This window comes from Chlamydotis macqueenii, chromosome 10 (assembly GCF_036417535.1).
Source record: "Chlamydotis macqueenii isolate bChlMac1 chromosome 10, bChlMac1.mat, whole genome shotgun sequence".
Taxonomy (NCBI): domain Eukaryota; kingdom Metazoa; phylum Chordata; class Aves; order Otidiformes; family Otididae; genus Chlamydotis; species Chlamydotis macqueenii.
In genome coordinates this window covers 23,077,713-23,103,738 of record NC_141565.1, presented here as the reverse complement: position 1 = coordinate 23,103,738, position 26,026 = coordinate 23,077,713, and the positions used below count along the sequence as shown (strand labels likewise).

General features: G+C 46.8%; 1 protein-coding gene across 8 annotated transcripts in view; it reads left to right on the top strand.

Moving 5' to 3' along the window:
- Window positions 1–26,026, top strand: part of TMCC1 (transmembrane and coiled-coil domain family 1) — a 110,580-nt gene that overhangs the window by 43,470 nt on the left and 41,084 nt on the right. Inside the window, exon 1 of one of the 8 annotated variants that reach the window (XM_086756012.1) lies at window positions 5,600–5,653. The exons of 6 other annotated variants lie outside the window; for them this stretch is intronic. In XM_086756012.1, the coding sequence (XP_086612138.1) occupies window positions 5,615–5,653 (39 nt within the window). In that variant the 5' untranslated portion in view covers window positions 5,600–5,614. Of the gene's footprint in view, window positions 1–5,599; window positions 5,654–25,276; window positions 25,354–26,026 lie in introns of those variants that run through there. One more of the 8 variants, XM_086756013.1, reaches the window with a different exon arrangement.

Below are 26,026 nucleotides of genomic sequence, written 5' to 3'. Positions count from 1 at the left end.
GCCTCCAAGACATTTGATGATTTTAAAAATAGGCTAAAACCATTTTTCCTTAACAAGGCAAAATTCTGGCCTAAGTCACCTTCATTTTTCCACAAGCCTGTGCAACCACGGACGGCAGTCAAGTGTACTTTCCCAGTACCTAACATAGAGAGTAATTTTGTATGGAGTCAGCGCACAACCAACTTCTAACAGCTGGGTGTGCGCCGTTGCCGTAGCATGCCATGGGATCCAGGTCCCTTGAGCTGTCGTAGCTGGAGCATGCCATGGGATCCTCTTGGCCATTGTGCCAGGGCTTCCTTCCCATTGACACTACGGTCTGAGGAGAGTGCTGGATAATCCAGCCTTGCCCTGACGTGGAGTCAAAACTCAGCTGGGACATACTCTGGCCCCAAGAGTTGCGAGCTGTTCCTGATTCCAGTAGTTTTGCTCACAGACAGAGTTATTCAGGAAATAGTTTCCCGTGTAGGTAAGTCTATGTACCGAAGGGATCAATGCTATAGCCATTTAAATGTAATACAAAAAGGAGCCCTCCTTTTTGGATTTGTGTTGCAATTCTGTGTCTGTGTTTGAGTTGTAGTGTAAAAATTGTACATGATGTAGAAGTTCTGAGAATGAATGCTGAGCATGTAGACAACCGTTACTCAAGTTGAAGCCCCAGTCATGGAATAGTGGATGGATAAATTAGCAGAAAGGAAACAAAAGCATGTAGCTTTGGAGATGTTCAGCACCCAACCAGACATTTCCTGACCTCAGCAGCTGTTCTGAAGCAGGTGGAACCTACTTTTGCAGTGTAGGATACGTCTTCAGTCTTGAGTTTGATACACAGTTAAGGTCAGGTCTTGCCCACTTGCCTTCTCTGTCAGCCCAGACAGGTACTGAGAGTTAAGTACATGACACTACTCGGGATGTGTTCTGCTTTCGCTCAGATGAGCAATCTCCCTGTCTTCTTGTGAGCATGCAGGTCAAGTCACATGCGTGGTGGTAGTCATCCAGTGCCTTTCTGTAGTTTCCCGCTGTATGCCCAGAAAACTTCCGGCACTTTCCTGTGAAAGAATACTACAGCAGATCTGTTCGCTGCAGTGTAGGTGCTGAGATAGCTGCCATCAGGTCCCAGCTGTATGCAGCACGTGTGATGCCCTAGTCAAACGTGCGTGCGTTTGCATCCCAGGTACTCAGGCTCTAGTTAGATGAAGTCGTGCAGACTGAGTCTACAACAGTGATGCTGTCGTAATTTTTTTCTTTTCTTTTTTTTTTTTTTCTTGCAGTATCAAATCCTTTAAAATTTCCTGCTGCTTTAAAGCTTCTGGATGTGCCCAGCATGTGAAAGGAAACTGTCTGATGCATTGATTTTATTTGCCTTTTTAAGGCTGAAAATATCCACACGTTTATTAAAGTAACTTTCTTGTGGCTGATTGTGAAAACATACTGGTTTTCATCGGTCTGCAAAATACGGGTTATAGATGTAGTCAAGACAGAGAAATACTGCAATTAGAAGTTAGCAGTACATTCACGGAGCATTCCGATGGTGGTTCTGGCGGTGGTGCAGAATGCGCTTTGCGGGTTAAGTAGTAATAGTCAGTTGTGAGTACTTCTGCCATCCCAAGCAGACGTTCGGATCTAATTCCACGTTCTTTGAGCTGCATAATGACAGCCTATTTAAGGTTTAAGTTTTACTAGTAAATTAGGCTGTGTCATTGGCACTGAATAACTGCTGCTGTTGTAGATGATTGGAGCAAACAAGCTGAATGCTGTTTGAACAGTAAGCTTTTGTTTAATTAAACTTGGAATATGAAATCATTTGTGGCGGGTGGTTAGCTTAATCTCTGCCATCCGACAACATCATCCATTCTGGTGACATGTCTTCTTTAGATGTCCTACGTCAAATAACTTCTATACGGGGAGGACTAATTTATGTAGTTTTAAAACTGTGACACAGAAAAAATAATGTAGAGGCAATCAAGTAGAGGAAAAGTTTTGATATTTGTATGAATGAATTCCTGTATTTTCTGTAGTGAAAAATATTTGTTTATATATTATGGGCAAAGCATGTCTATAACTTTGTGTCCAACATGAAACAAACTTCTGACTAGCATTTCAAATTCACTGAGGTGTGGTTTCTTTTTCGTGTTGAAAATTTGCTTTTGAAATACTGGAATTGAAGTCTTTATCCACCATGTTAAAATGTCAATCTAGTACTAAAATTCCACAGTGTCTAGGCTAACTAGAGTTAGCTAACTGAGTGCTGGGCAAAAAGAAAGGTGCAAGATTTTTTGCATCCTCTTCAAAAGTCTGGCCTCTATCAGTAGTGTTTTAGTTCAGACAATGCATTTTTTAGGCTTTTTGTCATTAAGGACTGTGACACAATACAAACCCAGGAGACTGGAACCAAAGGAAGCATGCATTGTTCCTCTCTTCTCTGTACAGAAGACAGTGCACCACACTGCAGCAGCAGACTAGCAGTACTGAAAATAAAGCACATCCTTTGAACAGAGGAAGGGCTGTACCAGCTGCTGAGATACGATCTGCGATCGTGCTCAGTGTCCTTTTGTACTAGAAGGCACCAGCAGTGTGAATGAGAACAGCTAGCTCTTGGAAAGGTGATTGTGCTGCTTAGAAATGTCTTTTTTTTTTCCTATGATGTCCAAGACATCCATGTTCACCATTTAACAACTCCAGCATAATTTTTTACGCCTCATTGTTTGCCACGTCAGACAGAACTCAGCTGACTGGGTATTCACCAGACGTGAATCACCTTAGCCGTGAAACTCAAAGTTGCTATTGATTGTACCCGAGGCGTAATGATAAACGGGGACTCAGAGCCGTGGAGATCATCTGCTTGCGGAACATGTACGCCTGCAAGTCAGTCACTGAGTTCTATTAGTATTAACAGAAATCTAAGAGCAAGAGAAGTGCTTAGGAGTTGTACTGACTATTTATAAAGCCTGTCTGCCAGCTTGAGCCTTTTGGATGGCGCGTGATCATTTCTACAAAAGTTTTGTATCTTCTCACACGGTGACTGAATGGAAGACTAACCTTGCTCTTGAACATTGGTTGTGTGCATTACAGCAGGATACACCCTTCTCCACACAGGAGGCCGAAAAATGTATTCTGGGAGGCAAATGTTACAGAAGGGTAAGGGATCTAACCCTTACCCCTTACCCTGGGACAGGATCTAGTGGTCTAAACTCCAAACCCGTTCTTAGTACACTACTTCAACACGCACACCAAGCTGGGAAACTCAGTAGGTCTTTGCTTAAGTCATATGCTATTGAATTACGCAGGTGTGTACCATCTCAGGTAGTCTCTGATGACCTAATTTCTGTTGCTCTTACTTTTCTGTCACTTGCTGCATGGTTGCGTTGTCTGTCATATTTAAGTGGTAGTCTGTTCCTGTCTGTGAATGCCTAGTTTACCTGTTTGCAGTGTCTGCAATGACTGCAGTCATTCCAACGATGAAGTACGTGCCCAGACTTTGTGAGGAAGAACCTTCCAGCACAGGCCATGGAGCTGAATTCAGGCCTTCCCCTGAATTTTCCCATTTTTCCATCCCTAAAATGGGGCTAGTAGGGGTATTTGAGAATTACGGATCTGAAAGTGACACTTTACTGGAATTCTCAAACAGGTGGCATTTGCAAAGTTTCATGGTTGCTAAATTCAGGATGATGCTTTGAAACCAGCCTCCCCACTTCTTTCGGACAGAATTGTGGAAAATCTCTATCAATTTTCAGGTGTCCGACTCTGGATTGCACCTAAATCCAGATAGAATGCGTGTGCAATGGCTTGTATACCATTTTTAAAATTTTGTGTAAAAGGAGGAATGGAAGATGCAGGATATGTCTTTAAAATTATTAAATTTATGTATTTATCATATGTAAAAAGAAGTAGGAAGGCAGGCCTGTTGGCTTCTGTTCTATAGAATTTTATATCTTTTCAAAGTATCATTATTTTCTGTTCAAATGTATTTGATGTTTTCACTTTAAGTATTGCCTTACTGCTTAGTTGTATCATGGTGGGAAAGCTCCTGCCATGAGTGCATTCCAGAAAGGTTCGTAGTGAGGCAAGAACTCTGTACGGGAGGATCATGAGGGGTATTTTGATACCCAGAGCAGGAGCATGCAGTAGTTTTAAGTTGGAGGAAGAGAAAGAAATGAGAGCAAAATTGCAGGCAGGAGGCAATTACAAAAGGGCTTGGAAATAAAATCCTACATCCAAAATGAAAATACTGAGACCAGATTCCTACTTGTGTTTGGGGTTTTTGGTTTCCCTCCTCCTTTTATGAACAATCCTGGCAGATGCGTGAGCCAATTAATTGAGATCCAGACCTCTGTGTGAACGGCACAAATTGGAAACGCACGTGTCCTTGCTGCTGGTTTCTTGAAACATTGCTGCAGAGTCTGTAGCCAGCTCATGGAGTCCTGTACTCCTCTGTGCTGCATGAAGACAGGACCGTGTCCGTCACCCACACGTACTGTAGGGCAGAAAGAGCAACTGAAGGATGCAAAAGGCATCTGAAGAAATGAAAGCGTACCTGACTATTTCACTGTAGTCTTTATTGCATGTTCCTGGGGGGAAGCGAGGAATACTTTCTCTGGGTACTTTCTGGTGACTGCGGGGGGTGTTGCGCGCCCCTTCCCCCAAGAAGAGTTCATCCTCACGCTGCCGTCCGCGCAGGCGAGCGGCGCGCAGCCCGGGCGGCCGAGGGAGCCGGCGCGGCGGGGACGCTGCCCTTGTCCTCCCGGTCTCCACTGCCGCCAGCCTCGGCGGGCTGCAGCCGCGGGGCGGAGGCCGGGGAGGGCCGCGTTTCTGTCGGAAGCCCCGGTCGGGAGCGCAGCCGGGGGGCTCTGCCCTTCAGCGCCGGGCCCTGGCCGCTCCTGCCCGCGGGACACGCCTGGCCGCGGGCAGCGGCGGCCCCTGGCCGGCCCGCAGCGCGCTCCGCCGGTCAGAGCAGGGCCCGCGGGGGACGGGCGTGCCGGCGGGAGCCCTTCCGTCCCGAAGAGGGAAAGGCCGCGCTGCTGGAAAGCGCACCGAGGCCGGGCGAACCTTTCGCTGGGCTGCCGGGCAGGCGCGGGCCTCCTTCCCCCGGGTGCCGGCAGGGCCGCGCCCCGGCCGCCTCACCGGCCAGCTGCGGAGCCGGGGCCCTGCCTCCCGGGGCCCTGCTTCCCAGAGCCCGCTCCGCCGCGGCCCAGCCCCGCCGACAGGGGCGGGCCTGCCTCGGGAGGGGCGGGCCTGCCTCGGGAGCGGCGGGCGGGACGCGGTGTCCCGGGGCCGCGCTGGGCCCGTCGCTGCCCGCAGCCGCCCGCGCCGGGCGTGGGCGGCGTTCGACCGACGCCCCGTGGGGCCGGGCCTTGCCGGCTGCCGCTCCGGGGGCGGCGGGGCCGGGGCGGGGCAGGGCTGCCGGTGCCCGCCCCCCGCAGCGGCGGGCGGGGAGCGCCCTCCCCTCCCCTTCCCTCCCCGGGCGCCCCGGACGAGGAGGAGTCCCCGGCGCCGGGGCGGGAGGGCCCCGGCCGCGCCTGCCGCTGCCCGAGGATGCGCTGCCTCCGCTGACCGCAGGCGGCTGCCGCCCCGCGCCCTCCATGCCCCGCCGCGCACCGCTCCCCGCGGGCCGAGGCAGACCATGGTCCAGCGCTTCAGCCTCCGGCGGCAGCTCTCCAAGGTGGGTCCCGCCCGCGGACGCGCCGGTGGCTACCGGTGAAACCTCCGCTCGCCCGAGGTGGGCGAGTCCGTGCGGAGGAGGCAGCTCCCTCTTTTGTTCTTGCCTCTCAGAGACAAAGGGGCTCAGCTGGCTGTCGGGTTTGGGGGTGCCTTGGGGCAGACTGCCTGTGAGCGGGGACGGGTTGTGTTCCTCTGACACTGCAACTACCCAGGAGGTTTTTTGGGGGGCAGCTTAATCTCGGGACTGAAAGAAGGGGCTGTACGAGAAGGGGGAACGTAACTAACAGTTGTGCCGACACACGGGTGTACAAGATAGTTGCGTGTGGCGGTTCCTCAGACGTGTGCGTTACAGTGGCTAGAATGCTTTAGTAGTCGAGAGTGTGACTTGTCCCAGCGACACACCTGCAAAAGCAGGAGGAGAGCGGGCCCTCCTCTCTTTGAAGTGCTCAGCGCCGCTTGCTGTTCGTACACCGCTTAAGAACAAAGGAGTTGCTGTGAGCAGGTTTTGCTCCTTAGTAATTGCAAGTGTTCTAATTTATTTCAAGAAGCTGCTTTAGAGAAGAGAATAGTTAATCCCTGTGGCCTTGCGGTTTTGTCACGGAATCAATCCAATGCGTATAGTTTGTAAAACCTCTGGAAGAAATCAATCCATGAATAAAAGCGAGGCTGCATAGTGCACTGCAGGTAAGAACACCTCTACACAGCTGCCAGCACAGCCCTCTTCTTGCATCTAACCATTCCCACTGAGCAGGCTCGGCTCTGGACAGACGAGTTACAGTGTTAATTGGACGCTTATGTGGCAAGCTGCATTTTCCCTTTACGTTTAAGGTCTTCTCCCTCCCCTCCGTGTGTGTGTGTGTATTTGTGAAGATTTTGAAATGCATTCATCAAAATTTTAAAATACCATTATCAGCATTTAAAATAGGTCAGAGTTCACATCCTGCAGGCTGTTTTAGGAAGAAGCTATGGCTTTGCAATAAGTTGGTATCTTTCTTATGTATTGGTAGTTTTTTTTGAGTGTCCCCTCGTCTTAAAGAAACCGATGTGGCCATTTTTAGGGACTGTGAGAAAGTGGAAATTGCATCTTTTAATGATTTACCTTGTTCCATGTCAAGAGCTGTGCCTGCAAGCAGCAGAAGTCTCCATAGGTGCTACAGACTTTAATAGTCCCCTCAAAAGAAACTTTAGTTAGTAATGAATTTTGTATCTGAGCTCTTTATATGGGGCAGCCAAATTTGCTTTAAATTAACTCATTTAGATAACTCTATTTTCATTGTTCTTTATCACGGCGGGCAGGATGATTTGGAAAAATGTTTACACTGATTTTTTACTATAGGAGAACGGTTTCCAGTTTGTTTTTCTAGCTCTCCGTTTTTGAGTTGTCTGGCCCAATTGTGTCTTGCACTGAATTAGCTCTGGTTGTATCAAGCCTACCTTAAAGAATTGTCTAGCCTTGACAGTTTTTTAACTTCTTTGTTTTAATTGTAAAAGATGCATAACTTCTACAGTACGATGAACTGAAGGAAAAAATGAGAGCTTGGTCTGTGTTTACCAAAATAGAAAATCATAGAATCACAGAAGGGTTTGGGTGGGAAGGGACCTTTAGAGCCCATCCAGTCCAACCCTCCTGCAAGAAGCAGGGACATCTCCAACCGGATCAGGTTGCTCAGAGCCCCGGCCAACCTGGCCTGGGATGTTTCTGGGGGTGGGGCATCCACCACCTCTCTGGGTGACCTGGGCCAGGGTTCCACCACCCTCAGCGTAAAACATTTCTTCCTTATGTCCAGTCTGAATCTATCTCCCTCTGTTTTAAAACTGTCACTCCTCGTCCTGTCCCACCAGGCCCTGCTGAACAGCCTCTCCCCACCTTTCCTGCAGCCCCCTTTAGGCACTGGAAGGCTGCTATAAGGTCTCCCTGGAGCCTCCTCTTCTCCAGGCTGAACAGCCCCAGCTCTCTCAGCCTTCATACGATGTGATTGTATGAAGGAGCACTCAAAACGGATTGTGTTTATCTAGGTTTGGGTGTAGGATGAGAACTTTGTCTCCGTGTCTCCTCACTGCTCCTTAGAATGGGAAATCCCTTTGTGTTTGAGTCTTTGCAGGGCAGAGGTAAGGGGTAGCAAATGGTGTCATAAAGCACTCTGTTGTCTACTGGAGGAAAACTGCAGAAAAGATGTAGAATTTTGCCAATATATCTATCAGCCAAAGCGTAATGACTGCCAGACTATGTAAAATAAAGCATTACTTTATTAATTGTGCAAAAATCTTCATTCTTTCATGGTTGCTGACTTGGACTTCAAAGTTGGCGAAAGTCTCTGTAGGACCTGTATTCACTTTTTGGGTGAAATAGGACATTATTAAATGGTGTGCCTGTGTTACACAGCTGCAAGGTCAAAATTCCAGTCTCTAACCATGTTTGATGGTGGAGGCTTCAAATAGAATGTGACTGTGCAGATCTGAGAGCTGCAGACTGAAAAATGCTGCCACCAGCGTGTATAAAACTTGAGCAAAGAAAATGTAGGACTTCATGCAGGAAGGGAAAATGCAGCTTCATGATCCAGGGTTTAGCCTCCAGTAGCTGGTTTCCCTTCCCAACATGGCTATCTGCGCTGCGTGGCTTTGGTCAGATCCTTTAAGCTCTCGCCCGGTCTCTGTCCTCGTTCTATGAATGGGGTTAATGCCTTTCTCTTATTTACGTAATGGCTGTCAAATTTTGAAATGCTGTATAAGCACTTAACCGCATACTAACTTATTAAATGTTTGCATCTGATAACTCGTTTGTACCATTTCTATCAGGAGTTTGAGAAAGTTTTACACAGACTTGTCTTCAAGTGTTAGTTCTTATTTCACATATACCAAATCAGTATTTTGTATTTGTGGATTGCTGCTTGGATTCTGTGTTAGTTTACCAACCTAAATGTCTGTAGCTTAAAAATTTGAGTCATAAATTATTGCACCTTTACTGTTAAGACTTAAAGGCAAAATACCTGGTGGTTTTTGGATTGGTTCAACAAATGTCTTCCCCAGGCCAAACTCAGATTGTTCGCTTTGTTCCTCGCTCCATCCACCCTTTTTCTTCCCCCGCGCCCCCCAAGTATCCGAAGTGTTTTCCAAGTATTTTGGTTTAAACTACTCTCTGTCTTGTACTGTTTGGAAGTCCTTGGAAGGCATGCAATTACTGTCACCCAAGAGCACAGAGCGCTGTTGCTGCTGTGTTGTGTTTAGCTGGGGAGTTTCCTCACTCCTGGAGTGATAGTACAAAATCGTATCCAGCTTTTATTCAGCTTGACTTTGTCCAGATGTTTTAGCTGGGTTTATGAAAGTACAATAATGGAGATAAATTGAACTGTATTTGAGGAAGTTTTTCTGAGTTAAAACGCATACCCTTTCTTTTAAAGGTTCTGCTCTCCCAGAAGAGACTCAGGTCAGCCCAACAGTGCTTTCCTATATGGCTGAAGTTTTGACTAGCAGAGGCCAGGTTCAACCGAAAGAAGGAAAAGGCCAAAAAAAGTATTTTTTGTGAACTGCAATGATACTCAGGTCGTTTAACCAGCATGTGAAATGTTAAAAAGTTTGCTCTGTACTGTTTTGGGGCTGTTCAGCCTGGAGAAGAGGAGGCTGCAGGGAGACCTTAGAGCGGCCTTCCAGTGCCTGAAGGGGGCTGCAGGAAAGATGGAAAAACTTTTTAGCAGGGCCTGTTGTGATAGGACAAGGGGTAATGGTTTTAAACCATTACCATTTAAACCATTGCTGGTGTTCAGTGAGTGACGACTGGCAATGATTAAAAATACAGTGAATTTTCTAGGCAAGAGGGGTCCCTCAAGAAGGGAATGAGCTTCCACTGCATCATCTTGCTTGGAGGAATGTGTGGGAAAATGTTGCAGTGATATCACCTTCGTCTTACAGAAGGCAATGAACTTCTGGCACTCTGTTCTAAGAAGTAAGAGTAACAGGTTTCATGAGGCGCTTGTCCTGTCTCCGTGTAACAGCCTCATGAATGCTGTGACAGTGCAGAAGTAAAGCAGACTTGAAACATCTTCCCACATTGGTAATTAACACGGTATGTGAGCCTCCACCCGCACCGATACTAGAGGTGGGACTAGGGACATTACTGATAACCCAGAGAATTACCCCTCTGCGTGCCAGCTGGGGGTCTGGTGAATTGCGTGGGGCGGCTTGTTGCCGAATGGACTTGGCGTGGTGCGGGATGTAAGCACAGCCTGCAGGTGGAATGCAGCTTACGTAACTGCATCTTGCCCTTAAATAATGGAATTCCACAGCTCGTGGCAGGTTGCTCTGCAGAATATCATCATCCTTTACAATAGGTGCTTGCATGGGGCTGGATAGCAATAACAATTGGAATTTCCTACCAGCAGTGATCAAAGGAAGCATTGCAAGTGTTGGCGTCGTTACTCTGAGTTAGTTACCTTTAGCGGCCCTTTGTAGAGATTTTGGCGTGTTTATTTTCTCTGTGTTACCTGTGTACATCATTGTCATACTTAAGTCTCAGAAGCCTACAAGTGCTGATGTCGTGTTTGGAAAATCTATAACTAGTAAAAGTTTCAATTCTAGAATCACTGACTGCTCCCAAAGAAAATGAAATTTCAAGGAATGCTTAAATTAACATGGGATAGCCTTTATGCAGGCACATTTTTTTGCTTGCTCAAGCATGTCTGCCTTGGGGTTGCGCTGAAACCCATTGCTTACACTATCGATGTAGAAGGACCCAAGATCCTGTTGGTGGTGAACAAAAGCTTACAGGGAAAAGAAGTATTTCTGTCGTCAGAAATAAATTATTTCAGCCTGATGACACTGGCAACTGGACAACAGGAGCAGAGGAAATGAAGAGCTTCAAGTTGGTGCAGAGGAGGTGTATCACTGGAGGCTGGATTGCAGAGCATGTGAAATATTAGTGCAGAACTGTTGCTCATAGGTCTTCAGTATTTAGGACCACTGTTTTGGAATGGGACTAAAGTTTCTAACAATTTTCTCCATTTAAATAAGCTTTTAGTTGGTACTTGCCTTCTCCTTTATGTGAAAGACCACCTTTCCCCCTGTGTCCCCACCCCGCCCCCCCCCAGAAAAAAAAAAAAATTAAAAAAAAAGAGGAGAGGCATCCCTCTGCTTTTCATGCACAACACATGAGTTTCAGTAGGGGTTGGGCATATCTTGGGATCAGGCCCATTAATCTCAAAAATAATTGTGTATTGCACAGGTGTGGAGACTCAGAGTTCTGGAATTGAGTAGGGAAATTATGTGTTAGTCATAGTTGTTATGTGGTAGGATAAAGTGCAATAAATTTAAATACTTGAATTGATTTGGAGCTATTCTTGCATCTGTTTGGTGCTTTCAGTACTAATGCTCTGAACAGAACAGTTGCTTAATTAAGGTAATGTATTGGCAATAGTCGGATAACTTGATCTGTTCCATCAGTCCATCCTCCAGTTCCGTCCTTCAGTCTTTGAGTTTTCAGTCCGTTCATGAGTACCAAGAGTCAGTAGCAGACCAGCGATTCACACGTTCCTGGGTCAGACGTATCGGCTGTGGAATACTTGATGCAGGCTGATGGCTTCAGTACTGCGAAGGGAGAGGTGCACAGTGTGGGAGAAGCAGGTGTGTGTGACCATCAGCAAAGAACTTCTCACATCCAACCTGGTTCTGCAGTTACAGCACTGGCTAACTCACTGCTCAAAAAGACAATGATTGCATTCCAGGGTTGACCCTTGGACCGCTAAGGCTCAGTATAAAACCAGACGTGGAAGGAATTCCAAGGTTTCTTAGTAATTTTTGGGTCTGCGGTATCTTGAGCTCATCGTTTAGATTGCCAGTTTGACCTGTGTCCTGCTCTTAAATCAAGCTATCACAGGATGTTGCAACCATACACAGCCTCTAGGCACCCTAATTAAAGCTCTAGCATGCATTAAGAGAAAACCCTAGGCAGTATTTACCAAGATTAGATTAGTATGGGGTTGGAAAAAATTGTATGATAACCTGCAATACTGAATGTAGTAGTTATCTCCAGGAATTCCACACATTTCTCTTAAATCGAGATCCTATACGGAATGGAATCCCCACAAGAAGGCGCATTTTTCACACATTAATAGAGAGTGAACTTATTTTCGTAAAACCTTTTTTTTTTTTCCGTAAAAGGTACCTGCCAGTAGTTTGTTTTATCCAGAGATGGAGCACTGGCAATGCACAGCTTAACAGTCTGGTGGTAGCATTTAAAGAAAGAAAACATTAGTTATTTCAGTAAAATCTACAGACTTGCAGTCCACCACACATTAACTTCATTTTCTACATTTGTCCATCTACACTGGTGCAGGAAACTTGCTGCAGGCAGCAGCCCGGGTGGTGCTGGTTTGCCAGGCGGAACGTTAAGAGCTGGTCTCTTGCCAGCCAGTGTCATTGCAAGGAAGCGACATTAGTGAGGGGTGTTGTGAAGTCATCTTGACGCTCTGCCTGAAGGTAGATCTCCAGGAAGACCACTAACATGTTTCTATTACTAAACCTCGCTTCTGAAAAACATTACAATCCCTCACACAGGGTGGAAGCCTCCACGTATTCCAGTGCAGGTGGCAACTGGCAGTTGTGCGTGAACTACTGGAACACCCGACGGGCAAAGCTCCGTGGCTCGGGATGCGAGCTGCTGAGCGTGGCGTTCCCTGCATCCCCGTCTGGCAGGGAAGAAGCTCCTGGGTTTCCTGCTTTTGTCTGATTCCGCGCTGTGGGGATTCTCATTTACGCAGCCACCGTCAGGGGCTCAATGTGTGTGGCGGTGGGTAGATCATCATTAACATGAACACAGACCCTCCTAGCTGTTACGTTCTTTTCTGAACAGTTACAGCTACAGTGTTCTTTTAGTTAGCAAAGCAGCCCTTCCCTATCTGATCTCTCACGTCTTTGAAATCAAAAAGTCGTCTGTTGGTGTTGTTAGAAAATACCTCTTTTAAAGACGAAGCAAAAGTTCAAGTATCTGTAGTCAGGGAGCCGTATTCAAAATGAATTTAACTGAAATTGGCCCTTGCAGCAGAGCAGCTCTGCTCTCTTGTCCCTGGTGAGTGATGCCACGTGCCTGGTTGTTCTGTGTGCGGACGTCATCCGAGCTAAAACGTCGTGTACGCAGGCTTCAAGGGAGAGAATGGGGATATAGCTTAAAACTGCCATATAACAGCCACCGTAAATTAACCCCGGTTGGGTCTGGGGCTCACTGACAGCAGTTCTACCACAGCCAGGTACAGGTGAGGAGTGTCAAACCGCCTGTTTCAGGGAGTGCTTAAACAAAGATTACGCTGGTTCTTAAATGTACTCTTCTTTGTATAAGCATTTAGTAAAGAAACAACAGCGGGGCACACTGTGTCTAAGAGATCAAATGATCAATAGAAGCGCCTTGGTATCATGCTTCGTCCGTGAATGAATTGGTTGCCATTGCTTCTTGCACATTAGCCCAGGCCACTTCAGAGCTCTGCCAGGCGGGGCTCTGGGTTCAGCGTGCTGCGTGGGTCTCGTCTCCAGCACGGGCGTTTGGGGCTGGTCGGATAAATGCTTCCAGCTTCAGCTCCTGAGGCTGGTCGCTGCCATGTGTGGTCCGATCCCCTCTGCGCCTGAAAAGCCAAGTTGCTCCCCGGGAGGTTTTGCCATTAGCACGTTCTGGTGGTTTAGTGAGCTGCTAATTAACTGAGGGTTAATGCATCAGCAGGTGGCTCTAGTCTTTGTTTCTTTGGTTTTGTGAAATGGATTCAAGTGTGGTAAGTAGGCTTGGTGGTGGGAAATGAGTTTCACTGCTCCTGCTTGTATCTGGGATGCTCAGAGAAGTGGTTTCCAGAGGGGAAGTTATCATGTTAACTACAGAGTACTGGGTAGTCTCTTTGCAACTTGAAGAACTGTTTCGGACAATTAACAACTGACTGCTCTCTTGTATTGTTCAGAACTAGAAAACAATGTTTCTAATATTTTTGCCATTAATTATTGTAGATAGGTTGTCTTAGATATACTTGTGGATGCTGCAGTCCCTCTTCTAATTGAGGTGAGTAAATATGGTCTTCTGTTGCTTGGTTTTTCCCTTTTTCTCCCAAATAATCAGGTGGTTCGATGGATTTTACAAAAGCAACTCAGTTTACCTTTGCTTAAAATTTCTGTCCAAGCACACCAATACTTTCTAAATCTAGAAGCAGGCAGGTGAGACTATGACACACTAGCTCTGAGCCCACCCTGATAGAGGGCTTTCTAGCAGGGGTCAAAAGCTGCTGATTCAGCACCCTCTGCTTTATCAAGGCAATGAGAAAAAAGTATCCAGCTGCACTGAGAGAGCTCAGCAAAAGTCATCTTTGAGTCGTCTATGAACCAGCAGTATAGGAATTAAAATCCTTGGTGGTGTCCTGGTTACCATTCAGCCGGTTGATGGGGAAGAGTTTTTTCTGCAAAGACGGGAAGGAGAGAGGTGTCTTTCTCATGCCCCTCCAGTGTTACTCCTAAGTCAGTTCAGGCTGGAAGGCATCTCTGGAGTTCATCTGCCCAGTGACTGCTCAAAGCAGGGCTATCTTCAGCATTAAATTCCTTTCTCTTTCGAACCTGTGACGTGGCAGATAAGCTCCCACACTTACTAATGAGCTGTGAAATTCCAAATGACACCAGGAATGAAGATGTCTGTATTATGTCAGGTGGTGATTTCACACATTTACGTAAAATTCCCTGGTCATACACTCATTTTGTGAAGAATTTTCTATTTCCACATCTGGAGTGTATTCGTGTTACCAAGGTTTGTGCTTTGGCTGTGATGGTGGTTCTGTTCTGGTCTGGGAGAACACAGTAAACCAACTGCTGACAGCTGCTTCGGTAGTTAATTTTTCGAGGGAGATTTGCATGGCACAGTGTCTTTCAGTTCTGCTGAGGCTCCTGGAGGAGAATGGAAGGTGCTTTTGCCACTCCTTCATGAGGAAGGCTCCCTTCAGAGCCACTTTACTGGCACGAAGGAGAGGGAACAAAAAGCCTCGGTTCTTGAAGTAATTGCTGTTTACAAACTTACTGTGGGACCGGCTACAGCAAACTTCTGGGGTGCTCCGCTTACTGAATTACCTTCTGGTAAAAGGGAGTGTGGGTCTATCGCATAGTTACGTTTTCATAGTTTAGTCAGTTACTTTTCCTCCTAACACCCACGTCTCTTCTTGCCTCTCTGCTTTCTCTGAAACTGTTGGACTCCTAATGGAAAGGACTCTTCAAAGCAGGGCTCCTTTGCAATTTAGCATTGTCATAAATAAAAAAAACCTCCAGAAGCAGATGTTGCACATCTTTTATGCGTGTTTTCCCCTATGATCATCAGGCATGTTGCAGGTACCTTCCCTGAGGTTTGGCTGTGCAGCACCTGTGCTGGAGCTTGATCAGAGCAAGCTATGAATTATTGAGTACTCTGCTTCAGTTAGGAGGAAAATGAAATGCTGCTCTTTTCAGCATTAGAAGCTTTAACCCAGTTTCTTACTGTGAGATACCAATTCTTATCAGGGTGTTTTCTTATAAACGTGGGTAGAATACAGTGATCCTTCAGATCTGCAGTTTTCCTTAAGGAATAATTTAAACACATTTAAACTCTCCTTTTAAAGCTAGAAAGAAATTTTCCTATACATTTTGACAGTTTATAATCCTTAGGAGGTAATATTGTATTTAGAGTCTTATTCTGTGCTGTAGTGAACATCCTGACTGGATCTCTTGTCATTCCAAGCAATTGCTGAAAAATTGGAAGCTTTTTTACCTGTTGGGTCCCTTATTCGAAACAGACCCAGTTCACAGGGGACTGGAAGCCTATTGCAACCTGGGCACTGCTTAGACTTGTACAAAAAAAAAAGGTGTGAAAAGGTATTAGAAACTAGAGAGGTCATCCAGCGCCATAAGCTGATTTGCTTCATGTGGAAATGGAAAATTAAATACATTAAGCATATTTGAATCAGATGCATCTAATGAAGATACAGAGTGGCTAATACCCTGTGCACGGTAATTTCCTGTGTGTATATTCCTCTTCTCTTTTGATTTAGAAGCTGCAGAGTCTTTTCTCTTTGTTTTTCTGGGTGATACTTTTGGAAATCTTAATTTCAGTAAGGAGTTCTGTGAGTACGCTTAATGATCAGAAGCCCTGTAGTCCACAGGTGAAGAAACCACCCTGGCTTCTCCAGCGGACAATGGCTAACCGATAGAGCTAGCATTGAAATCGGAAAGTGAAAGAAATGGCTTCATAAAGAAGTCAGTAGACATCTAGCAGAAATACGATGTGGACGGACGTTACGTAGTCAAGTATGATGTCTGCCAACAGGAATTAATCTATTAAAAGCTCCTGAACAAACTGGAACTGCCAGTTGCTGGTGTGGTCTTTCAGCAGTCACAGATTCGAGTGAAGCGATGGACCGTGGAACTCTGCAGCTCACAGGTTCTGTACCTCTCCATCTTAATGACCTTGAGCGGATGGCTTTAAATCCTTGTGCTTAGTTCTGCTGCCTCCCAGACCAACTGACCCCACTGTGGGAGACGCATATTCCCCCGCTGCCGCTTCGCTCTCCTCCAGACAGCATCCAGCTAAGATGCTGCGTGTTGGCTGCGCCTGTTTTCACACGCTCGTGGAATTGCAAGCTAACGTAACTACAGCTCAGACATAGTCTTAGCAAGGCTTTGTATTCATAACATTTAGACAAGTGTCTACCCCCCCTTCCCGTTTCCAAGGATAAAGAGAAAAAATTGCCTGACGTTTTGTGTTAAACTGCTTTTGTGCAGCAGCACCTTGGCTGTTAAACATGAGTTCTCCGGTGTTCTTTGTCTGTACCTTCTTTGCCAGTAACTTCTAAAGCAATCTTCTCTTTGAAGGGAGTGTTTATGCTAAGTGACTTCTGGGTGGCTGTCTGCTGTAATCCGCAAACAGGCAAATCCCGTTCAGTACCGCTTTGGTTAGTGCAGCCAGCTGAGCAGCCCAGAACTTTCAAACAGAAAAGGTCTTACACGAGTCGCACATGATCGCAGTCTGCGTTGCGGGAATACAGTGGTGTTCAGATATAGGACTTCTTCTTATCTTCCTTTTAACCTATAAATAACATTTAAAGTATTTTTTAGCAGGGAAGAATGAGGCCATGGCACCCACCTATACGCTGACAGCTACGCTCCCCATTATAGCATCAAGAAAAGGCCGTACAGCGCTGGTCTGCCTTAGCGCTAAGCAAGGTCGGTGGTTTTGTTCCTGCTGTGAGGGGAGTCTCTCCCTGATACTCCCCCTCTCTTCCCCCATCTCTCTGCTGAAAGTTAGCTGTGGTTGGACATATCCTGGTTAAAAACAAAACAAGAAACGTAGTTGAAAGGGGAGGAATAATAATGGGCTTGAGGGTTTAAATCACACTGATTTTTCATGCTTGAGCCCATTTTTTAATGAATCTTGACACTCAGAATACCAGAACATAAATTGTATTTTGGTATCCTAACTCTTTGTCTTTGGAAGCAGTATGAAATCTCGGGAACCCAAGCTAATTCACTGTCATTTGAAAATTATGAATGTGTATATTCAGCATTTCTACTGAACTTCTCTCAGCTTTTCTGCCCACCAAAAGGAAGAGAGGATTTTAAGTAGTCTCACCTGTAACAAACAAAGAGGGCTGGTAAATGGACTGCCGTGCTTTGTAAAGAAACTTGGTCCGTACCAGCACAGGCTGACTTCTCTTGGCATCTGGCCGGTTCTGACTGAGGCTGGACTAGGTGTCCTGTTTTTGTTATGTCAGGTGGACAAATTTACAAAAATTTGGGCTTATGTATCTGCAGCCACATCAGCATTTTGCTGTGTAAGTACGCTCCACACCTCTGTCCCTGCCCATAGCTCTTGTCACTTTTACCAGAATTCTTGCATTCCACACAAATTTTGTTTCTGAATGCTGCTGCTGTTCTCTGAAAAACGTGAGATTTGGGCCAAATGCTCTTCCAGACAGGAGGTAGCACAGAACAACACATACTCTGCTGCACTGCGAGTTCCTGCTGTTCTTAAAACTCCTGAACACCCGTGCTGCCGTTTGAGGAGTTTCAGGGTTAGCCCGTGGACCTTTTGTTGACGTGTGGTGTTGCTTCAGGCGTAGCAGGAGCTGGCAAGCCAGCTGGGCTGTGCGTGTGAGCATGCACCTGTGGTTTTTATGCATGCACATTGCTATCTGATGCTTGTTCCACACTTTAAGAAATTGCTATGAAGTGTCTTCAGGTGCATCGCCTTACTAGAGCCAGCCTAACCACAGAAGGATTTGCCACTACGCGGAGCGGAGCGCTCCTTCCCCCTTACTTGCTCCCTTGTGCAGTTACCACTGCCCTTGGGTTGATCTAGTGACTGTGCCCCGGTGGGGAGCCCGTTCAGCTGCTGTGTCCATGGGAGGACAAACTGCTGAGAGGAGGAGAGAAGGGAAGGCAGCTTTCCCTTGGCTCGCCCGCCGGAGCCGGCTCACCATGCCGTGAGCTTCTTGCCTCAGGGGAACAGCAGAAGTGCATGGAGGACGAGCGTGCTGAGGAATGGACTGGGAGCATGCCTTTCAGTGGCAGTTTTCTGTTAGACCTGGAACACCACCTTAACAAAATCGGTAGCGGTGGCTGCTTTGGAGGCTGAGGAAATAGAAGCACGCTGCTACCCGTGGCATTTCTCACTTGCAGGGTGCCGCTAAACGGGCACTGGGGTGTGTCCTTGGTTTGCATGATCAGCCAAACTGACCTTACAGGAATGTTTACATAAATTGTTTATTTCAGTTAGTTTGTGATTGCTATCAAAATGTTAATCAGTTATTAATATTTGGTGACTTGGATCATACGTATGTAATAGGCTTTGGAGCTTTTTGGTTTGTAATAAGAGTAGAAATGAAAAAGAAAATACTGCTTTTCATGCCAGCCGTGAGCGAAAAAGCTAAGGAATGTGCAAAGAAATCATTGTGCCATTTTAGACTTGAAATAATTGGGTCTAAAAAGGCCAGGCAAGGAGCTCTCGTTGACCGCTGCCGTTCAGTTGCGGTTCACGTAATGTGACTGCATCTCCCATGTGTTCATAGCTAAATAAAGAGTCCCAGAAAACACGTGCTTTCTCCAGGGCAATGTTGGAAGCTTGCAGGACTTGGGAGGGACTCGGGCACAGCTGGAGCTTTGTGGCTTCCATGTTACAGGTTTCTCAAAACAAACGCCTGTTGTATGGTGGGCTGGCAAAAATAGAAAGCTGGTTGCTGCAGGTTTTTTGTTTCAGAAATCATCAGCTATCATTAAGCTGTTTTCCACACTGAAAATAATATAAACATCTGCTTTAAAAACAAATCCTTCCTATGTAAAGAGTATGGTTATAGATCTGGTCTGATTTGGAGACATTTTCATTCTTCCTTTACAAATTTTCTCAAAGCCATTGACATTTGTTAATATTTTATAGTTCTTCACCAACTACTTAATTTCTACATGTTCTTCCAGAGTTTTCTTACGTAAAACATGAGAAGGTCTTAATTCACTGTGTGGGAACAATTTCTGTAGTGAACTATGCAGGACAGTAGGTCAGCTTTAGGGTTTTATTGTCAGGCCGTACTGGTGGTTTTATTGCCCATCTGTATTGATGGAGGCTGGAGAACTGTGAAAATTCAGAGTGTCTTTTTACATGAGCCTAGACCCAAGCGTTTTGTTAGATATTTAAAGTTCAGGACTGTGCTGTTTCATATTATCTTGCTTAATATTGATAAAATTCCTTATGCACTGGACTTCACTGATGTGTGTGCAAAAACATGGTCTCCTCTTTGAGTATTTTTAGTGTTAGATGATCCAAACCCAGCAAGAGTACAAATGGTGGCTCCCCAAAAATGGTAAATGATACTAATGGATGGTCTGTATAGGAGATTGTGTATCTGAAACACAGAACATAGACAATCTAATTTCCTCAAGAAATGTGGAGCTTGGTAGTGCTGTTCAGAAGTGTAGAAAACGGACCTTGCTGCAGATGTCACTGGAGCGTCGCTGGAAATTAGTCAGGGAGATGATACAACTTTGGAGTTGTATCCTTTCAGAATCTTCTTGTCTGGCAAAATAAGCGTACCTTGGGCAAGTAAAAATCGTGATTTCAAATGGATGGGATTATTGTGGGTTCGTGCTGTGAGCGTGAAAACCAGAGCACAGCCGTCTGCAGGCACTCCTTGGCATTGCCTTTCTCCAGTAGTCCTGCTGTTACAGGTTCGTGCTACAAATAATTTTCTACAGTGTTTGGTACTCTTTGCTGTCTTGAGAAATGGCCTCAGCCAACATGAATGTGTGCCTGAAGAATACACTTTGCACTGGGTGAAGGAGCTGTTTGCAGCGTTTTCTTGGAGCAGGCCCTGTTGCTGCCACAGTCCGGCACCCCAGGTCCTCTGCTGATGGCAGCGCACTGTCCTCGTCGGCGGAGCTGAAAATGTTCCCTCCCTCGTGCCTCGGTCACTAAAAGACACTGGGTGAGTGGAGGGGAGAGACTGAATAAGAATTCTTACTTCTCCACCACAGTTGCATGTGTTTGTGCCCCCTGCCGCCCTGTGTTCTGGGGTCTGTAGCTGTGGGGCTCAGCTGCCTTCCAGAGTAGTGAGCAAGGCAGGTGAGCCTCCCAGTGTGTTTTGGAGTGATGTAGTTGGCTATTTTTCTTCATTTTCTCCAGCCCAAACACCCTTCCTGCCTTCTCTCAGCCATAGCAGCACTGTGAGGTATGGTTTCTATTCTGGTGCTGTTTGGTTACATATTATATGGCTATTTCATCCTCCAGTTAAACAAGGGGAAAAAAGCCAACTCAGACCTTCAGTTCTATCGGTTTCTTATTTGTCAGTAGTAAAGCTTATTTAAAATGTTTAAAGAGAGAGATTATAAAATTAGAAAGGTCAAAATTAGACTCGTTGGCAAACTGAGGGGGGAGAACTTTAGGTTCTTCTACTGTTCTGGTCTCAACAGAGCAGACTTGCATCTAATAATGTGTCATCTGTCTTTATTTAGGGAAAGGCTCAAAACTCTGCTGTGGTAGCTGGGGAAGATTCACTAATCTGGCATTTAGTTTCTCAGGAAGCCCGTATTTTTAGGTGCTTAGCTGCTATCTTCCTGTGGCTCAGTCTGAGCCTGCGCTGCACACGGTAATTCCGTGTAGGGGAAGCAGAAGCCCACACAAACTTGCCTTGGTCGGAGCGCTTCACGCAAGTGAGTGAAATGATCGTACTCATTTTGGAGTGTGAAGCTCGGTACGAAAATTCAACTTTAAAGTAATCAATTCCCTATTCTGCTGTATTGTTTCCATAGTAGTTGTTCAGAATCAGCTGTACTCTGTCTCCTGCATCGCTTGGGTTCACGGTTGATTTCATAGCTGGTATGGGCTGGATTTCTTTTTTTTTAACCTTCTATGTAAGCTGGGTTAAACGTACATACTGGTGAAAATAGGGTAATGGAGGGGATAAATTTTATTGTTGCTCTCAGTGCTTTTAGCTAAAGAAGCTCTTGTGTTCAGTTGCTGTGGACAGACTAGTCTGCAAGTCCTTTTTTTGCTGACGCTGATCGTCTGCATCCATATTGTTTGCTGAGTGGCTCCTATAACTGGCCCTGGTGCGTCGCTGCTGGTGGGGCTGGGGTCGGGTTCTCGCTGACAGCTGTGCGGGGTTGGATTACCGAGGCGGCCGTGTGCCCTGGCAGGGGTAAGGAGGCTGGCCTTTCGCTGCTGGGGCAGGGCCGCCCCGCGGCTGAAGGCTCGTTCCCGCAGGCCCTGGCCGCCGGGGTCTGGAAGGAAAACGCACCTCTCCTGCCGGCGCCGGACAGCAAGCGGAGAGTGGTCAGTGAGCCCTGGGGAGAGCTGGCGAGAAAAGAGACCCAGGTGCCAGCGCATCCGCTCGGGTACAGTCTGGGAGTAGACGCCAAGAAGCTCTGACTGATCTGGTGTACGATGAACAATTAGTGACATTTTTGCGGCTTTGCAGTACCGGTGCTTTAGTTAGTGTGCTTGCGTTTTGCTGGCCACGGTGCATTAAACCTGGTTGTTCAGGCTGTTTTGTAACTTCTAGATACCGTTCCTCAGTTCTTGTCACAGTTCATCTAATGGACAATTTTTAGTGCATTGGCCGCTGCTCAGAGATCATCCTTTACCTGCGCGTGTCCTGGCCCTTCGTGATTGGGTTTCACTGGCAGTGTTTATTTCAAGATGTTTTTGTTGATCTGGAAGGTGACCTTTGGTTGGCTGGGTTTTTAACTGCATACAGTTAATGCTTTTAGCAAGGGAAAGGGAAATTTGACATTATTTAACTTCAGAATTTAGAGAGGAAAGGCATTTAAAGTATTAAGATTTGTCAGAGGGCGTATCTGTATCCTGTGTATGCTGAAGACTTCAGAAGTTTGGACAGTTCAATCTTATCTCTCAGGGTGAGGACCGGATCCTGTGCCCGTGACCTCCTGGGGGTCTCTGCTGACAGGACATCTCCCAGGCCGGTGCCCCACACTGCCAAGTCCCCACGTACGGCTGGCACAGCAGATTCTCCGCGCTGGAATGATGTAAAGGCAGCATTTGGCTGTTACACCGGCATTTACCACCTGAGTAGTTGTTTACTGTCTCCTCCAGAGAAGAGTCAGCAGCACAGATGAGATGATCTCTGTTCTTTAGCACTGAAATATTTCCGTACGGTTGAACGGCGTAAACACGCTCCGCGAGGAGCTGGTTAGTGCTGTCTGCTAGTCTGATGTCCTCTTGCACTAGAGCTTCTCTGGTTTCATAAGACTGTTTTCTTCACAGTTAATCACGCTCCGTAGACATTAATTTTGTGAGGTCAGTATAATTTATTATTGATAAATGATGACCGGGTGGCTGGGTTCATTTGGCAGTAGATCCAAAATTATGTATACTGAGGAATTTAAAATGCATCCCAGAAGCTGATGAATCACAGGATCACTGAAGTTGGAAGGGACTTCTGGAGAACGTCTAGTCCAGCCCCCACTGGAAGGCAGTCGTCTTAAGTTTCTCTAAATAGAGATGAAATGGTAAGAAGATTTGAAAAGAAAAACTCGGTTCTGTGAAATACAGGCAGTTTGGGCAATATGCAGGGTCCGTGTTGCCATGAAGACTGCATTTTACATGTAGCTCTTCTAAAACCATACATACACTTTAAAAAACCTCTCCCTGTGATTCAGCTCCTGTCACTCTGTCTAGCCACACGTTTCAGGTTACTGAGGGCCACCAGTCTAGAGTTTCTTCTGCTTCCTTCGGAGTAAACCTGATTTCTAGATTAAGTGACTGCTCTGTTCCAGGAGCTAATTGCCTGAAAGATTAAATAGCTTGCGTGTAGAGAACGGTGCTGATGTCTTGGCAGCCCTTGGTGGTATTTCAGCCAGAGGCTTGCTGCACAGTACTATAAACCTCATTTCTATTAATTTCATTGCTGAAAAATTAGCAAACAGTATTTATATCACATTTTATAGAAGGGGCAGTAAAATGCGTTAGATACTTTGTTATGCCGTAGAAATCCAACAGTTAATTATTCAAGTGGCTCCGTGGGTATTTTGACTGAAACTCCATCTGCCAATGCAGAAATCAGTTCTATTTTTAACAACGTGAGACGCTCTTGCGCAGTTTTTCAGCAGAGTGGTTTCTGCGCGGGTATTTTCATGCACTGCTTTTGACTGTCTCCTGGGTGAGGTTTGTGTGCGATCTTCTGTGCATACTTTTTGTTGTCTTACAACAAAGCTGAGCTGTCTTTAGCTAATCAATGGCAGTTTACATTAAAATCATGTGGAAAAACCCCAGTCAGGAAGCAGAAAACAACGAGGTACTTTCAGAACAGTTTTACTGGCGGCTTTGAGGCCAGGTTTTTGAACTGGTACAGTGAGAAGACTCCAAGCCCTGCTCGTCAGCACTTCGCTGCTGCGTTTGTGCGTGGCTCCCTTTCATGAGATGGATGCTGAAGGTAGGCAGCTGGAAAACGGAGACAGTGCTGTGGTGGAACGAGCCGTGCAACTTCAGCTGTCCTCTTTTACCCGCCACGCGTTGGTCCAGATCAGCTGGGTTAATGACAAATACTCCGCTCTGACTGTTCAGTTTTCAGGGTGATTTTACGGAAAGGTCAGCGAGCGACGCGGGAGCAGCTGTGAGCAGGGTGGTGTCACGCGGCTGGGGACGGCACAGGGGGGTGCTCCCGGGAGGGCGCGTGCGGCCGACAGCTGGGGAAGGCGCTGCCCTTACCATTTGGTTTCTAAACTGCTGATTAAAAGTAATGGAGGTTTAAGAATTTCTCTGTGAGCTAATTCCCGTCACAACAAATTTTACTTTAGAGACAGTTCAAGGTCGGTATGTTTGTATTTGTTCCTGGCACTGCCATGCTTTCGGAGCAGGATGTGCGGAGAGCGTTTGTGTGCAGGTGGAGCTGCCGTGGGCTCCAGCGGGGCTTTAGAAGCGCACCGTGCTGGTGGGCACTTACTGGCGACCCAGCCCGGCTGGGGGTGGCCTGGCACGGCTCTGTCCAGCTGTAAACGTTGCTTACCAGTGGTTTGCAGAGGTGACCTTCTCTGCTGACCCAAGTGGGCCATTATCATTCGTCTGAGCAGCCGTCAATACGAAATACTAGGCAGAGCCGATACAGTAAATTGAGAGTAAGAAAGGATCAGTGTGTATTGAGATGGATGCATTATTGATGGGGAGGGGAGCATCAGTCCATCCCACTCCTTCCAGTTTGATGCCAGTGCCAGCAACAGATGCCCAGAGCCTGGAGAGGGATCACAGGTCAGCACCTGAACAGCACAAAGGAATTCCAGGCACTCCAGCCAGTAATTGGCTTCGGGGCCCAACATAAACCCCTCTACACAAACGCATGTAGCATGGGGAATAAACAAGAGGAGTTAGAGACGTGTGCACGCCTGCAGGGCTGTCGTCTTGTTGGCGTCACAAGGACCTTGCTCTCTGTCCTGCCAGCGAGGGACAGACCAGATGCATCATGTCCTTTAGCCATTCCAGCAGCTCCTTCTGCTCTTCCCTGGGCATCCTAACTGTAGCAGGGCACCCTACAGCTGTGCAGGTTGCGCCGGCCGGGTGACGGGTGCTTCCTTTGTCTCACCCGGACTGTGCAATGCGCAAGGCTTCTGCGCCGTACTCAGCAGGGCAGACTTTGAATCTGTCAGCAGTTAGCTGCTTAACTTGTGACAGAAGTCTGAACAACCTCCTGTGGAAGGTTACAGAGGGAGACATGTTGAGGCTCACCTTGCCCAGAGCTCTAGAAGTGCGGAGACCCAGCTGTCTTCCTGTTGGAAGAAAATGTGAGGTGTTATTCTGTTTGAGACTAGGTTGGGGTTTTGTTTGTTTGTTTGTAGAAATAAACTTCCAGAACCATTGCCAGCAGATGTATTTTGCTTTTTGGTTTTATTATTCTCCAGAAATGTGTTCCTGATGGGGTCAGCAATGAAGTATTTTTAGCAGGCTCGGTAGCCCTTCTGGAGCGTGTTCATGCCCCGCTTGTTCAGAGCTGCAGTTGCTTTCTCAAACATGCATTCGGGGCTTCTGCCAAGACACCCAGGCTGCTACTGCTTCATATTACAAGGTCCTGCTTTGTCAGGGCAGAATCCAGCCTGGCAGGGCTGGGGCTGGTCTCCGCTAACGTAACTGCGGTACAGCATGTTCGGCTGGCGGCGGGGCGCTGGGGTTAGACTGCATGCTTCCCTCGCTGCGCACCCAGCATGGAGGGCTCGCTGCCTGCCTCCGAAACCGTACGTCTTGTGGCTTTCTCCCTTCCTGATGTCAGCGGTATCGGGGTTGTGAGTGCGGCTGGTTTGCTAGGCAGAGACCTGGGTCACCGCTGAATGCCCATGCTCAGCACTTCTGTTAGCTGCTGCTGCTGGAGGTCGCTCTTTGAAAATCGGTCCGTGAGCTGCTGCCTATTGCGATGCCGAAGGGGTGAAATCAAGTGTCTTCTACCCATCCCCTCATGAGAGCGGGCTGGATTTTTTCTCTCTCTGCTGTTGCTCTGTAGTAAGCTGTGTTTGCGGCCCAGCTTGGGCTCAGTACTAAAATAAGGAAAACTGCTTGCACTGCTGAGGTGCTGTTTGTCTTTTAAGCGTCTGATCTGTTCTTGCCGTGGGGGTAGAGATTTTGTGTTGGAAGATGCCCTGTGAATGCAAAGAATCTGTCGTTTGAATGTTTAGTGATTGGAAAGGATTTCCAATAATAGAAGTCTGTGTCTTTTGGGCTTATGATTAGAGCTTCTGCGGTGGTGGTGATTTCTTCCAGGGAGCTCTGGGGTCAGGCTCCCTCGTGGCAGTCCTCCACAAAGTGTTCTGGAATTTGTCCCAAACAGCACAGAAGGTAGAGAATTTGTCAGAAGGTGCTGTGTACAGATTTAAGTGAACAGCAGAGGAAACGTGCCTGAGATCGACTTGTGAT